The following is a 12,752-nucleotide window of genomic DNA, read 5'->3' as shown; positions in this document are numbered from 1 at the left end:
TATCAACATGCCCCCTTCCTATAAAAAATAACGTCAAACTCTAATTTAACCATGATAGATTCATCGAAAACACCCGCCCTTGGTCCTGACTGATAATGTATATTGTCCTTCTAATGCATGAGGGGGCTGTGCTTTTTCAATTACTTTTTTAATTTATTGTATTTATTTCATTACCACAAATTAAAAATAATTAAAACATAAATTGAGAGAGGGGAAAAAAAGAAACTGCAACCTCACATTGCAGTCACCAGAACCAAGGACGTGTTTTCATTTAATCTAACTTGGTAACATTTGAGTTTGAAGTTGCAATGAGTTTGTGCAGGAAGCGGACGTGTCTGACAAAATCAAATATCTAAATACTGAATCAAGCAACTTAAGAACTGTGTTAAAAAAAAGCCTGAGTAGAAGTCAAGATGACCACAAACATGTTTAAAGCCGAAATATACTTTGAAATCCTCACTGTTAATTTAACAGTTACAGATCCAAGGGTGCCATATGGAGCCCTGGTGGACCCACGGACTAGACATTGAGAAACACTGCTCTAGAGAGAGTCTAAGATGGGGGGGGGGGGGGGGGGATTATGTTTTTATATATATATATATATATATATATATATATATATATATATATATATATATTGCATTGATTTCTTCCACTGAATTGAACACGATGGCATTATTATATATTCAGGAGAATTTTTTTAAGTTGTTTGGTCGACATTTCATTCCCATGACCGATTTACATTTGTGCCTTTTTTGTCCGTTTTCGATTATATATTTTTGCCTTTCTACAGTTATTATATATTAAAACAAAACGTGCCACATTATATGAAAAATTACTGCTGCTGGTGTCACGATGTACCTTTTATTGATTTCCGTTACATTGCATTCAAAGTGAAATGGGTAAAAATATATCTTGTATATCTAAAAAGCTGTATTTGACCTTTTCCAGTGAGTTGTGTCTATTTATTGTGAAATATCGAGGATTTGCTGCAAGAATACTATTTTGAGTAACAATGTTATTTGTGTAATAAAGTGTCTGCAAAGCATAATAATCATTGGTCTCATTCGTTATAACGAATTAGTTCCAGGCCTGTCATAATTATGACACAATCGCCTGATCTCAATTATTTGAAATAAGTAATAGTATTGTCAAAATTGTTTTGATTCATATGCATTATAACATCTGTTGAAAAAACTGAAAATAGCTGCTTCCTTGATTGATAACTTAACAGTTAATGCACACCTAGGTGTGTCTGAATGTGCTCAGCTGATTGGCTGAACACGGAATGTGTGATGATAAGAGCGCCCCTCACGCACACCAAGGCCCGCCCCCGCTCGATCATGATTGGCGGAAGGCCCCTCTATTCTGATTGGATGAAGGCTGGGCCACCTAGCCAAAAACGAAACCTACGTTTTTTTGACCCCCAGGGGTTAACTGGGGACAGGGAGGAACTCCTTATATGGTCAGCACACTCTATAGTAGGGAGGATTATCACAACAAAACAATATTTGAATTAAGTGACATCACTGAATATACCTTTAACTCAAATCTTTGCTTCTGGGGGGTCCCTGGAACAACATATTTTCTGAAGGGCGTCGGTGGCCAATTACATATCATTTTTGGGGTCCTTGACATGGAAAGGTTGAGGACCACTGACACAGAAATCTATCCAATTAACTTACAACTGTAGATTTCTTTTTCTTTTCGTTTGTGTTGTACTGTCAATTCTATTTGTTATTCAGTTATTTAAGTACCAAACCAATGTGCAATTATAGACACTATAATATGGACCGTGGAAACCTATGTGCAATACTGTTACCGTTCAGGATTCAAATTCAAAAATGGCAAATATTCAAGCTCAAAACACATCGCTTCATGCCATGCCTCAAGCTTGCAGATCTTCTACTTTTGATACTTTTGTGTGACACTGTAGTGTGATCAAGCTGTGGGTCAATTTATGAAAAAACACAAAAAATTCAAATATGGACATTTCCACCCACTCTGACAGCAAGTATATCAATTTGAGAAAAATTGAGAAACACTACTACTGGCAGGGTGGAGCAGGACTCAGGAGGGATCGTCAGGGAGGATGGAAGACACCTGGGTTTGGGAGTATCCCAGATAGTGTTGCCAGATTTTAGGACGGAAATAGCAACCAGTTTTATGAAAACAAGCCCAAAAAAAGCGACTATCGGACAAGCTCTAAGCTTCTATTTTCCAAACTTGAAAAAAAGTGACAAATGTGGAATATTTATGAAACATTTTAACAACACAAATCTGGTATGGGCCCTAACACTAAATATTTTCAGATGGGCCAGGGTCCATGGACAAATATTCAAATACATAATTTGGGGGTTCATGACATGGAAATGATTTACAGGCTACTTTTACAGAAAGTCGCTCATAATAAGCAGACCTGGCAACACTTCTCATCCTCAAGTCAAGGAGAATGGGACACACCTGGGTTTGGACTTTGGAGTATCCCAGGCCTTCCTTCCTTCATTCATATCTCTTCCTCCATATCAGGTTGTTTTCTGTTGGCATGTCTCTCCTTGATCAATTTCTGTTAGTTTTATTTTGTTTTCATAGGGGATTTGTTATTTATTGTAGTGTTTAATGCTAGTTTTAGTTTTTAAGCATTGATAACAATTTATTTATAAGTAGCTGATCTACAGGCTCTAAAGCTTTTGAAACCAACTCCATTTTCTTCGCCATTTGAAGGGCCTTTACTTCTGTGTTGGTTAAAATTGAACCAATGAAAGTATTAGAAAGTGCATCTGACAAAACCAGTTAACTCCATTGTAGCAGGCTACAATGTCGGCGCAAAAAATGAAAACCTGGAGGAACGCATTGGCCGCTCTGGTCTAAAAGTGGGAGTCAACTCTTCTGGGTGGGCGTCGCTCCAATTGATGTGATGTAGTGCTGCACTAGGGGGGAGAGGAGGGGCCGGGGGTGACTGACAGATCGGTGAGATCCAATCAGGGCGTGCGCAAATCTCTGCCGCGACCTCTAGACCAGAAACCTAACACATTAGCTCAGGCTAACTCCATTGGATCATCAAACTGTCCTTTCCCCTGCATGGCAGCAAAAGCATGTCTCCCCGACAGCAGAGAATAGTAGGCTTATGTATGAATTATTGTGAAAGACTAAAATAACTTTCTGTATTTGAGTTAGTTTTCTAAATACAGTTTCAGTTGTTCCATTTTTACATTTATTTCATTCTTTGAATTAATTCCTGTTGGAATTAATGCGGGGAGAGAATGAACAACCGTTTAACTATAATAACTTTGCCACCAGGATGAGCAGCGAGTCTCTGGACAGAGCGACCCTTGAGGAGCAGCTGGAGGCTGCTGAACAGGAGCTGGCCTTTCACAGGGCACAGAGACGAGAGTTTAAGACCACCCTTTCTGCTGCTTTAAAGGTAAGACCACCCTAGCCCCGATACAGAATGTATTACATTCCCTCAGTCCCTACGCTCTTTCTGTAGCTCCTCGGAGCTACAGAATGAGCATAGGGACTGAGGGAACGTATCGGGGCTAAGACCACCCTAGCCCCTTTTGGGACCCTCAGTTACCTTTTCAGAATTTGACGGCGGTACCGCCGTCCCGAAAGGGGCTAAGACCACCCTGTCTGCAGCTTTAAAGGGCCACTTCGCCCCTTTTGCAACCAGATCTTATTTCATTTTGGGAGACAAAACACTTTCCTGGGGTTTTTATGTGGGTAATATATTGGATTTTTGATATTTTAGTAAGTGTCTGTGATGTCAGACACTGGTCTCACATCCTTTCTGGACTACATAAGTCTCAATAAGACGGGTGGGGTGAGTGCACCAAAGCATTATGGTCATTGTAGTAATCCAGTCAAACAGACATACATTATTTTTCTGGCCATAGAGTGCAAATGTCAAATTGTGCTACTGTCATCTAGTACAAATACTATTATAATTTTAGTGACTGGAGTTTCTTCCAGTGGTGAAATGATCTGTTATAACTGTCTTTAAAGGGCCTGGTGCAGAGAGATGCCAAGATTAAGAGTCTAACAGAAAACCTGAACTCTAAGATGGTGGAGATCAACACCTTATCAGACGCCCTTGAAGAGACGAGCATTGTTTTGCAGCAGAGCATGGTAAGAAGCAAGCCTACACATTTGTTTTAATTTAAACAAAATATATATTTTTGAGGGGCGCCAGCCCCTCCTATGCCCAGCTTTGCGTGTACCCCATAGTGATGCTTTAATTGGCTGAGCAATCTAAATAGTGATTAGCCGGATTGAACTTCACTTGGGGATAAAAAGTGAGGATGCCAATTGTGATTGGCTGGAATGTGATGATGTAACTATGTATGATGATAAGAGCGCCCCTCACTTCACACGTGTGTGATTTGTATTATTATATTTGAAAAGACATACAGTTGGCACATTGTTTTCTCGGCCACACAACTTGTACTGGGGAAGTGATGTCCAAAGTGTGTTTGTTACTGTACACTGTACAGTATGTTGTGTTCATTGTTGTGTTGATGTACAGTTCCATAGGGAGATGCTGCAGATGGACCTGGAGGACAGGGAGACTGAGGTACAAACCATGGCTCATAGAGATTTTGACATCTGGCACCCCGATCTATCCCTGACAGTTATCTTTCTTTCTTTTCAGCTAAATAAGGAGAAACTTGAGCTAGAAGCCAGTTTGAGCCAACTCGCGCACAACAACAAAGAGTTGGAGAGATGTTTCAAGCAGGTGGTCGAACAGAAGAAACAGATTGAGTCAGACCTGCAGCAGACGATTGAAGAAGGGGATCAAATGGAAGCCAAACTGAACACACTGACCGAAGAGAACCGGCAAGACATTGATGCGAGGATACAGTTGACTGAGAAACAAGTCCAACTTGAGGCGAATCTAAACCTACTGCGGAATGAGAAAAATGAGCTGGCAACTAACCTTTGTCAGATAGCTGAAGAGAAGCTTCAACTGGAAACTCGCTTGAATCAGCTAATTGAAGAGGGGTTTGTCCAACTTCAAGCTAGCATGGACCACATCACTGAAGAGAAGATCAAACTACAAGCTAGCATGGACCACATGGCTGAAGAGAAGATCAAACTACAAGCTAGCATGGACCACATGGCTGAAGAGAAGATCAAACTACAAGCTAGCATGGACCACATGACTGAAGAAAATGTCCAACTTCAAGCTAGAATGGACCACATGACTGAAGAGAAGGCCAAACTACAAGATAGAATGGACCACATGACTGAAGAAAATGTCCAACTTCAAGCTAGCCTTGACCACATTACAGAAGGGGTTCATCTGCCAGCTTGTCTCGATCACATCAGTGAAGAGGTCAAACTCCACCACATCACTGAAGATGAGGTTGAACTTCAGGCTAGCCCTCAGACGATCTCAAACCAAGAGTATCTCGACGACACTGCTGAAGAGAAGGTCCATCTTCAAGCTAGTCTCACTGAAGAGCAGGTCCAACAGCAAGCTAGTCTCGATCACTTTGGTGAAGATGTCCATCTTCAAGCTGGCCTTGATCACATCACTGAAGAGGTCCATCTGCAAGCTTGTCTCGATCACATCAGTGAAGAGGCCCAACTCCACCACATCACTGAAGGGGAGGTTGAACTTCAGACTAGCCCTCAGACGATTTCAAGCCAGGAGTATCTTAACCACTCCACTGAAGGCAAGGTCCAACAGCAAGCTGGCCTCGATCACATAGGTGAAGAGGTCCACCACATCACTGAAGATGAGGTTGAACTTCAGGCTAGCCCTCAGACAATTTCAAACCAAGAGTATCAGGACTACACCGCTGAAGAGAAGGTCCATCTTCAAGCTAATCCCGAGCACATGACCAAAGAGGGCCATCTGCAAGCTGGCCTCGATCACATCAGTGAAGAGGTCCAACTCCACCTTGAACTTCAGGCTAGTCGTCAGACTATTTCAAGCCATGAGTATCTTGACCACTCCACTGAAGAGCAGGTCCAACAGCAAGCTAGTCTCGATCACATTGGTGAAGATGTCCATCTTCAAGCTGGCCTTGATCACGTCACTGAAGAGGTCCATCTGCAAGCTTGTCTCGATCATATCAGTGAAGAGGTCAAACTCCACCACATCACTGAAGATGAGGTTGAACTTCAGGCTAGCCCTCAGACGATTTCATGGCAGGACTATCTTAACCACTCCACTGAAGGCAAGGTCCAACAGCAAGCTGGCCTCGATCACATCGGTGAAGAGGTCCAACTCCACCACATCACTGAAGATGAGGTTGAATTTCAGGCTAGCCCTCAGACGATCTCAAACCAAGAGTATCTCGACTACACTGCTGAAGAGAAAGTCCATCTTCAAGCTAGTCTCACTGAAGAGCAGGTCCAACAGCAAGCTAGTCTTGATCACTTTGGTGAAGATGTCCATCTTCAAGCTGGCCTTGATCACATCACTGAAGATGTCCATCTTCAAGCTGGCCTTGATCACATCACTGAAGAGGTCCATCTGCAAGCTTGTCTCGATCACATCAGTGAAGAGGCCCAACTCCACCACATCACTGAAGAGAAGGTTGAACTTCAGACTAGCCCTCAGACGATTTCAAGCCAGGAGTATCTTAACCACTCCACTGAAGGCAAGGTCCAACAGCAAGCTGGCCTTGATCACATCGGTGAAGAGGTCAAACTCCACCACATCACTGAAGATGAGGTTGAACTTCAGGCTAGCCCTCAGACAATTTCAAACCAAGAGTATCAGGACTACACCGCTGAAGAGAAGGTCCATCTTCAAGCTAATCCCGAGCACATAACCAAAGAGGGCCATCTGCAAGCTGGCCTCGATCACATCAGTGAAGAGGTCCAAATCCACCTTGAACTTCAGGCTAGTCCTCAGACTATTTCAAGCCATGAGTATCTTGACCACTCCACTGAAGAGCAGGTCCAACAGCAAGCTAGTCTCGATCACATTGGCGAAGATGTCGATCTTCAAGCTGGCCTTGATGAGGGGCCTTCTGAGGGGTCAGACCACATGGAGACTAAAGTCATGGAACTTAGTGGTAAGTGGACTGTCATGTTATAACTGTTGACTACTGTTGCCATATTTCATCTGTAAAGTCGTTTTAGTTGACAATTGTCACAAATGATAGGTTGTGATAGGCTGATTTTAATTGTTTTCCGTTCACCTGGTTTATTCCCATTGCTGCAGTTTATTCTTCCAAACGCAGCTGGTTGTGATTACAGAACTACTCCGTTTTTAATCTCATTCAAGATGACATCCAAAAACTCATTCAAGATGACATCCAGACAGTGTCAACTCGTTTTAAACTTAATCAGCACAGTAAAAAGATCTGAAAACATTATAGGTTTAGAAATAAGCCACGTAGCAAACCGCTGAGATCCACCCACCGTCTGTCGAATCGATCAGACTAACTTGTAAACAAAGACTCTCTAATAAAGAGCTATACATTTTTGGGTAGGTGACATAATTTCAGCCAATCAGGAGAGAGTAGCCATTTATGAGCTTAATTGTTATAGTGTTCCAGTTCCAATTTTGTCTGCTCATTTCTTTGTCCTCACATACACTACACTTGTTTAATCTGTGCCCCTGTGTTCTCTGTCCTAGTTGGATCAAATTGGTATCCCAGTTTCAGTTTGAAAATACATTTTCTGTTTAATAAAAAGCTGGAGAGACATGGAGACTCCTGTTACTGCAACAAACACTATGCAGTGAGTACTATCACAATATAGAGCTTTTTAACACTTATTTTAACCAAAGAAAATCCCTTACACTAGCTTTAAGAGCTCTGGCTGAGCTCCCCCCTCCCCTCATAGGAAAAACACGTCCCTGCAAGGGATGAATGTCAACATTCAACAAACGGTGGAACAAAACCAACAGCCAGAGGGATATGTCTTTCTGAAAGGAAACACACCAGCACAATAATATAGTGGCTTGATGTGAAATGACGGGCTAAAATATTTATATACGTACAGTACAGTGCATAAAGAAATAAGCTAAATGTTACCTGGTTTCCCTTTTAAATATACCATGAAAGGATTGACAATGACCGGTACCGATAATGGTACAGGCCATATTTAATAATTACCAAAAGAAAGAGCAAATAGCTGATTGACAAGCTCACAAGCTTCTGTTGTGAACTTTAAAACTTGACACTAAAGAGAAGGCGGCGATCCGAACACTCAAAAATGGTTAGAAATGAGGAGGGGGTGGATACAAATTCATGTTACTTTATTGTTAAAGTACCTTGATGTGTCATGTGTTCAAGACGGATCTGTCTGATATTTCATATTCCATCCTAATTGGCTAACATTGGCTTTCAAAGTTTGGAGGATTGGCCCGTTTTGAACAAAAAGCCTCAAATCATGAACGCAGCGTGCAATTTACGTGAAATCTTTCATAGCCTTTCATACTAGGCTGAGGAATATATCCCACCCTTTTCACATTGGCCTGTTATAGCGCCACCAACAGGGGGATTTTTGCAAAACACATTTTTGGAACTAAATGCCTCAAATCATCCAATTGCCATCCAAGGCGTAAGAAGAAATGGCACCAGGAGGCCACAACCTGACCTGCCCTGGTGGAGACCTGTCCCCCGAGGGGCACTTTTTGATTCTCTCTTTATCGCTTTAAAACTTGACAGTTGACACTCAGACAAATGTGTCTGTGCCCTGTTAGTTCACTTTTAGGCTCTGCAGAAATGCGTTCAGTTTAACTGATGTGTAAAATTTACAGAGTTAAAGTGAACGTATTTCCTTTTATTTTGGGGCAGGCGGGGGCACGGCCTGATAAAGGTTGAGAAGCACTGGTGTTAATGATTACATTGTGCTTTATATTGTGGTGTTTATTGTTTTAACATTGTTTTTGGCCTCTTTCCCCTCTCCTCAAGAAGAGGTTGTATATCGTTGCTGTCGGGCAGAAACCTTGTATCACCTCTTCATAGTTTTTTAAGGCCCTACTACATCATACAAGAGTGTCACACAAATGTAGTGACAATAGCAGATATACAAGCTCAAAACTGTGCAATGTATTGTTTGCTTGTAGATCAGATATTTGCACAATCACCAACGATATCTTGCCTTGCCTGGTTAAATAAAAGTGCTGCTGTTTCCGCTACTTTAGAACATTTCTGATAAAACATTTGTCTCTTTTTTTTTTTTACAGTGTGCACTATCCGCCCTTCGCTCTGAAACTGGGTCGTCTCTGCTTTGGTCAGGTTCTGAATAAGGTAAAATACAAAATCCAAATCAGTATAGGGCCAAGTTCACAAAAAAGGACCACTCACCTCCTCAGACTCCACCTCACCCCCTAGCACTCACCTCTTCCTACTCCACCTCACCCCCTAGCACTCACCTCCTCAGACTCCACCTTACCACTAGCACTCACCTCACCCCCTAGCACTCACCTCTTCAGACTCCACCTCACCCCCTAGCACTCACCTCCTCAGACTACACCTTACCACTAGCACCACCTCACCCCCTAGCACTCACCTCTTCAGACTCCACCTCACCCCCTATAGCACTCACCTCCTCAGACTCTACCTCGCCCCCTAGCACTCACCTCACCCCCTAGCACTCACCTCACCCCCTAGCACTCACCTCATCCCCTAGCACTCACCTCCTCAGACTCCACCTCATCCCCTAGCACTTGTGTCTTCAGACTCTACCTCATAGAAAACTCTGGGGCGTCTGTATTTCGAGGGACGCAAACTTCTGTCAAGCTTCCACGTGCGTCACAGAAGGGGACTTTCGGTAGGCCAATAAGGGGCAATGTAAACGCAAGTTTTCTCATGCCAATAAAGCTACGTTAGAATTGATAAGTCCTGGAAAAGACGCGCTGTGACAGTACTCACTTTGAGTGGCAGCGTGCCTTCAGCACTTCCGCTTGACTTCCGCCTTCCCTGTGATACATGTCGCTCCAATTAACTGCAGCGGCCAATGACGTGTATATAGGTTTTGAGTGACGTTATCTATGCTCTACCTCAGTGGTTCTCAAAGTCGGGTCTGTGGACCCCCAGGGGTCCTTGAGTAGGTTCCAGGGTGTCCCCCAGATAAATGATGGATAGTTAGGAATAGGAACACTGATGTGGTGTAACTTTGAATGTGTACAAATGGAACCAACACTTTCAGAGTTATGGTGGTATGAGGTCTAAAGCGCAGGGTTCTCAAAGTGGGGCCATCTATTTTGAAAAAAATCTTGACATTCTTTGAAAATGTTTGACTATTGTTTTTACATTTTTAACCATTAATTTAGGGGTCCTTGACATGAAAAAGTTTGAGAACCACTGCTCTACCTTACATCCTAGCTCACTTATTCAGACCCCACCTCCTTTGGAAATTCTAATGATTGTTTTTGTGAAATCACTTCCTGTCCAGGGGTTGGCCGACATGGAGACGAAGGATCAGCACACCACGTTGTAATCTGAGGAAGACGACGTGCTCTAAATGCAGTTTAAATAAATACATTAAATAAAATAAATAAATAAAGGTTGCAGCATTCAAAGTGTGTCACAAGCCTTAATTTACTCCTTTCAATGATTTCAAGCTCAACACAGAAACCAGAGGATGTGCTGTAAATGTGTTCTTGAATATTGTTGCTGAAACAGGCAGAAACTTATCTCCATATTCTAACTTTGTGTTTTCCCGTAAATTAACGCCCTTACATGATCATACTGCAGCGTCACACACAAGCATCAAGTCTTGAGAGTACACATGTGTCCGTGGTAAAGACTTGTCCTAGCTTGTCTGTGGCAAATTTTAGATTTTCTGTTTTTACAACCATTATGTTCTTATTTTGATATTCATCAAAAGCCAAATCTATAATTTCCATTGGTTCATAAACATTCATTTAAGACAAGCAACAGCACAGCAAACCCTAGACTTTTTGTTTTAAAAAACATTTTAACTATCTTGATATGTATTTTGTGTGTATAGTTGTTAGTTAAAAAGAAGGAAAACTACAACTAAACAGCTCAGTGTGATAGGACAGCAGCTCTGAACTTTGAAGTTTTGACCCAAATGTGTCAAGATGTTGGCAACATATTGTCAGGCTGGGGAATCTATCATAGATAATGACAGAAAAGCCAGTGCCTTGTTTCCATTGTGGTTCATACACATTCAAACATCTAGACAAATCTCCTGTTTTTTTCATATTTGTGTATCAATGTTACTCAAGGGTAAAGGAAGACTGTGTTAGGGCAGGTAACAAGTAGGGCAGTGGGTAGGATGCTAGCTACATGATTGGGAGATTGTAGGTTCAAACCCCACTGAAGTCTTTAATTTGTACGCCTACAGAGCATTTTAATGGTGTTTGCTGTGCATCAAAGCTGTCTTTAGTGCATTTAAGTGTTATCATGGATGTTAATCGGATACTACAGAGGAGAAACCATGACAGAACACAGTTAGCCTGGTAGCTCAATGTGTTAAGTGGCTGTCCACATGATCCAGATGTTGAGGGTTCAAATCCCACTCTGATAATTACTCTGAAACTTTACTTTGAAGAAAGAAGAAGTTACAGTGCGTTTTAACAGCGGGAGAACAACGGCGAGCGACGCTTGAATTTAATTGGCTATTGTCCCACTATCGCCCAAAAGATGAGTTATTTTTATCTTCTTGGCCGATGTTCCTCCGCCCACTTTTCGACCTTCGCCTGCTATCGCCAGTAGTTGCCGGGTCCCATTGACAAATAATGCACTTCCGGAAAATGTGTCTGCCTGTCGCCCGCTGTTAAAACATTGATTGATTGATTGATTGATTGAAGAATTTATTAACAGTTTGCAGAATTACAGTACATTTCAAGCACAAACTCAATACAAAGGCTGTTAACTGTGAGTGGACGACCCAATTAAGCATTACACTTGTTTCCAACAGGGTCCACCATGTTCAAATCATCAAAACATTTAGAGACGTACAAATAGACACTTCTATAGACAGAACAGGAATTCATCAAAAAGGAGGTAAAAAGGGAAAAGAAATATATACAGTGAGGGGAAAAAAGGGGGGGGCGGGGGGGGGATTCAGATTTTACGGGGGCCAGTTTCGAATTGCAGCCATCCGTAGGTGCCCTTTGAGAGCGGTTTTGAAGGAGTCAAGGGATTCGCATGTCTTAATGACAGTTGGTAGGGCGTTCCACATTTTGGTGGCATAGGAGCGAAAAGAATTTAGTCCCTTGTTTGTGCCGAATCTGGGTTGTACATGGTTCGTTGCACTCCCTCTGGTGTTGTGGGTGTGGACTTCGTTAACATTAAGGAAGTATCTAGACAGGTACATGGGTATCTTGGTGGTGTATCGAATCTTGTGGACCAGACCCATTGCAAGTTGCTGTACTCTGTCGTCGACCCTAAGCCATTCCAGCCAACATACTGTTAAAAGCGCCAGGAAATCTCACTCAGTCAGACTAAGGTTTTTTGATTGATTTTGAAGTATTTATTAACAGGTTGCAGAATTACAGTAGGCTACATTTCAAGTACAGTTAAGTTAACTGAGTGCACGACACCATAAAGTATTACACTTGTTTACAAGAGGGTCCACCATTTTCAATTCATAACATTTAGAGACGTACAAATATAAGCTTATATATAGCCAAAAAACAGGAAATCATCATAGAGGAGGTCAAAAGGGAAAACATATATATATATACAGTGAGGGGAAGAAGGGGGTGGGTGGGGGATTCAGATTTTACGTGTGCCAGTTTCGAATTGCAGCTGTCCGTAGGTGCCCTTTGAGAGCGATTTTGAAGGAGTCAAGGGATTCGCATGTCTTAA

General features: G+C 42.1%; 1 protein-coding gene across 5 annotated transcripts; it reads left to right on the top strand.

Moving 5' to 3' along the window:
- The first annotated feature begins 2,384 nt into the window (after positions 1 to 2,384).
- Positions 2,385 to 10,492, top strand: LOC306939706 (uncharacterized protein). 5 transcript variants are annotated; one of them, XM_079524385.1, is made up of 9 exons: positions 2,385 to 2,529; positions 3,301 to 3,424; positions 4,006 to 4,128; positions 4,526 to 4,573; positions 4,652 to 6,439; positions 6,479 to 7,031; positions 7,598 to 7,701; positions 9,155 to 9,218; positions 10,366 to 10,492. In XM_079524385.1, the coding sequence occupies exons 1-8, from the start codon at positions 2,453 to 2,455 to the stop codon at positions 9,215 to 9,217; spliced, it is 2,880 nt and encodes a 959-aa protein (XP_079380511.1). In that variant the 5' UTR covers positions 2,385 to 2,452; the 3' UTR covers position 9,218; positions 10,366 to 10,492. The 5 variants fall into 5 exon arrangements, with proteins under 5 accessions (XP_079380511.1, XP_079380510.1, XP_079380514.1 ...); XM_079524384.1 differs by having other exon boundaries at positions 4,652 to 7,031; XM_079524387.1 differs by lacking the exon at positions 2,385 to 2,529 and adding an exon at positions 2,556 to 3,119 and having other exon boundaries at positions 4,652 to 7,031.
- The last annotated feature ends 2,260 nt before the right edge of the window (positions 10,493 to 12,752 follow it).

The sequence above is a fragment of the Electrona antarctica genome (genome assembly GCF_951216825.1).
Source record: "Electrona antarctica genome assembly, chromosome: 16".
Classification (NCBI taxonomy): Eukaryota; Metazoa; Chordata; class Actinopteri; order Myctophiformes; family Myctophidae; genus Electrona; species Electrona antarctica.
The sequence above is the reverse complement of the archived record's forward strand: the minus strand, read 5'-3'. Positions and strand labels throughout refer to the sequence as shown.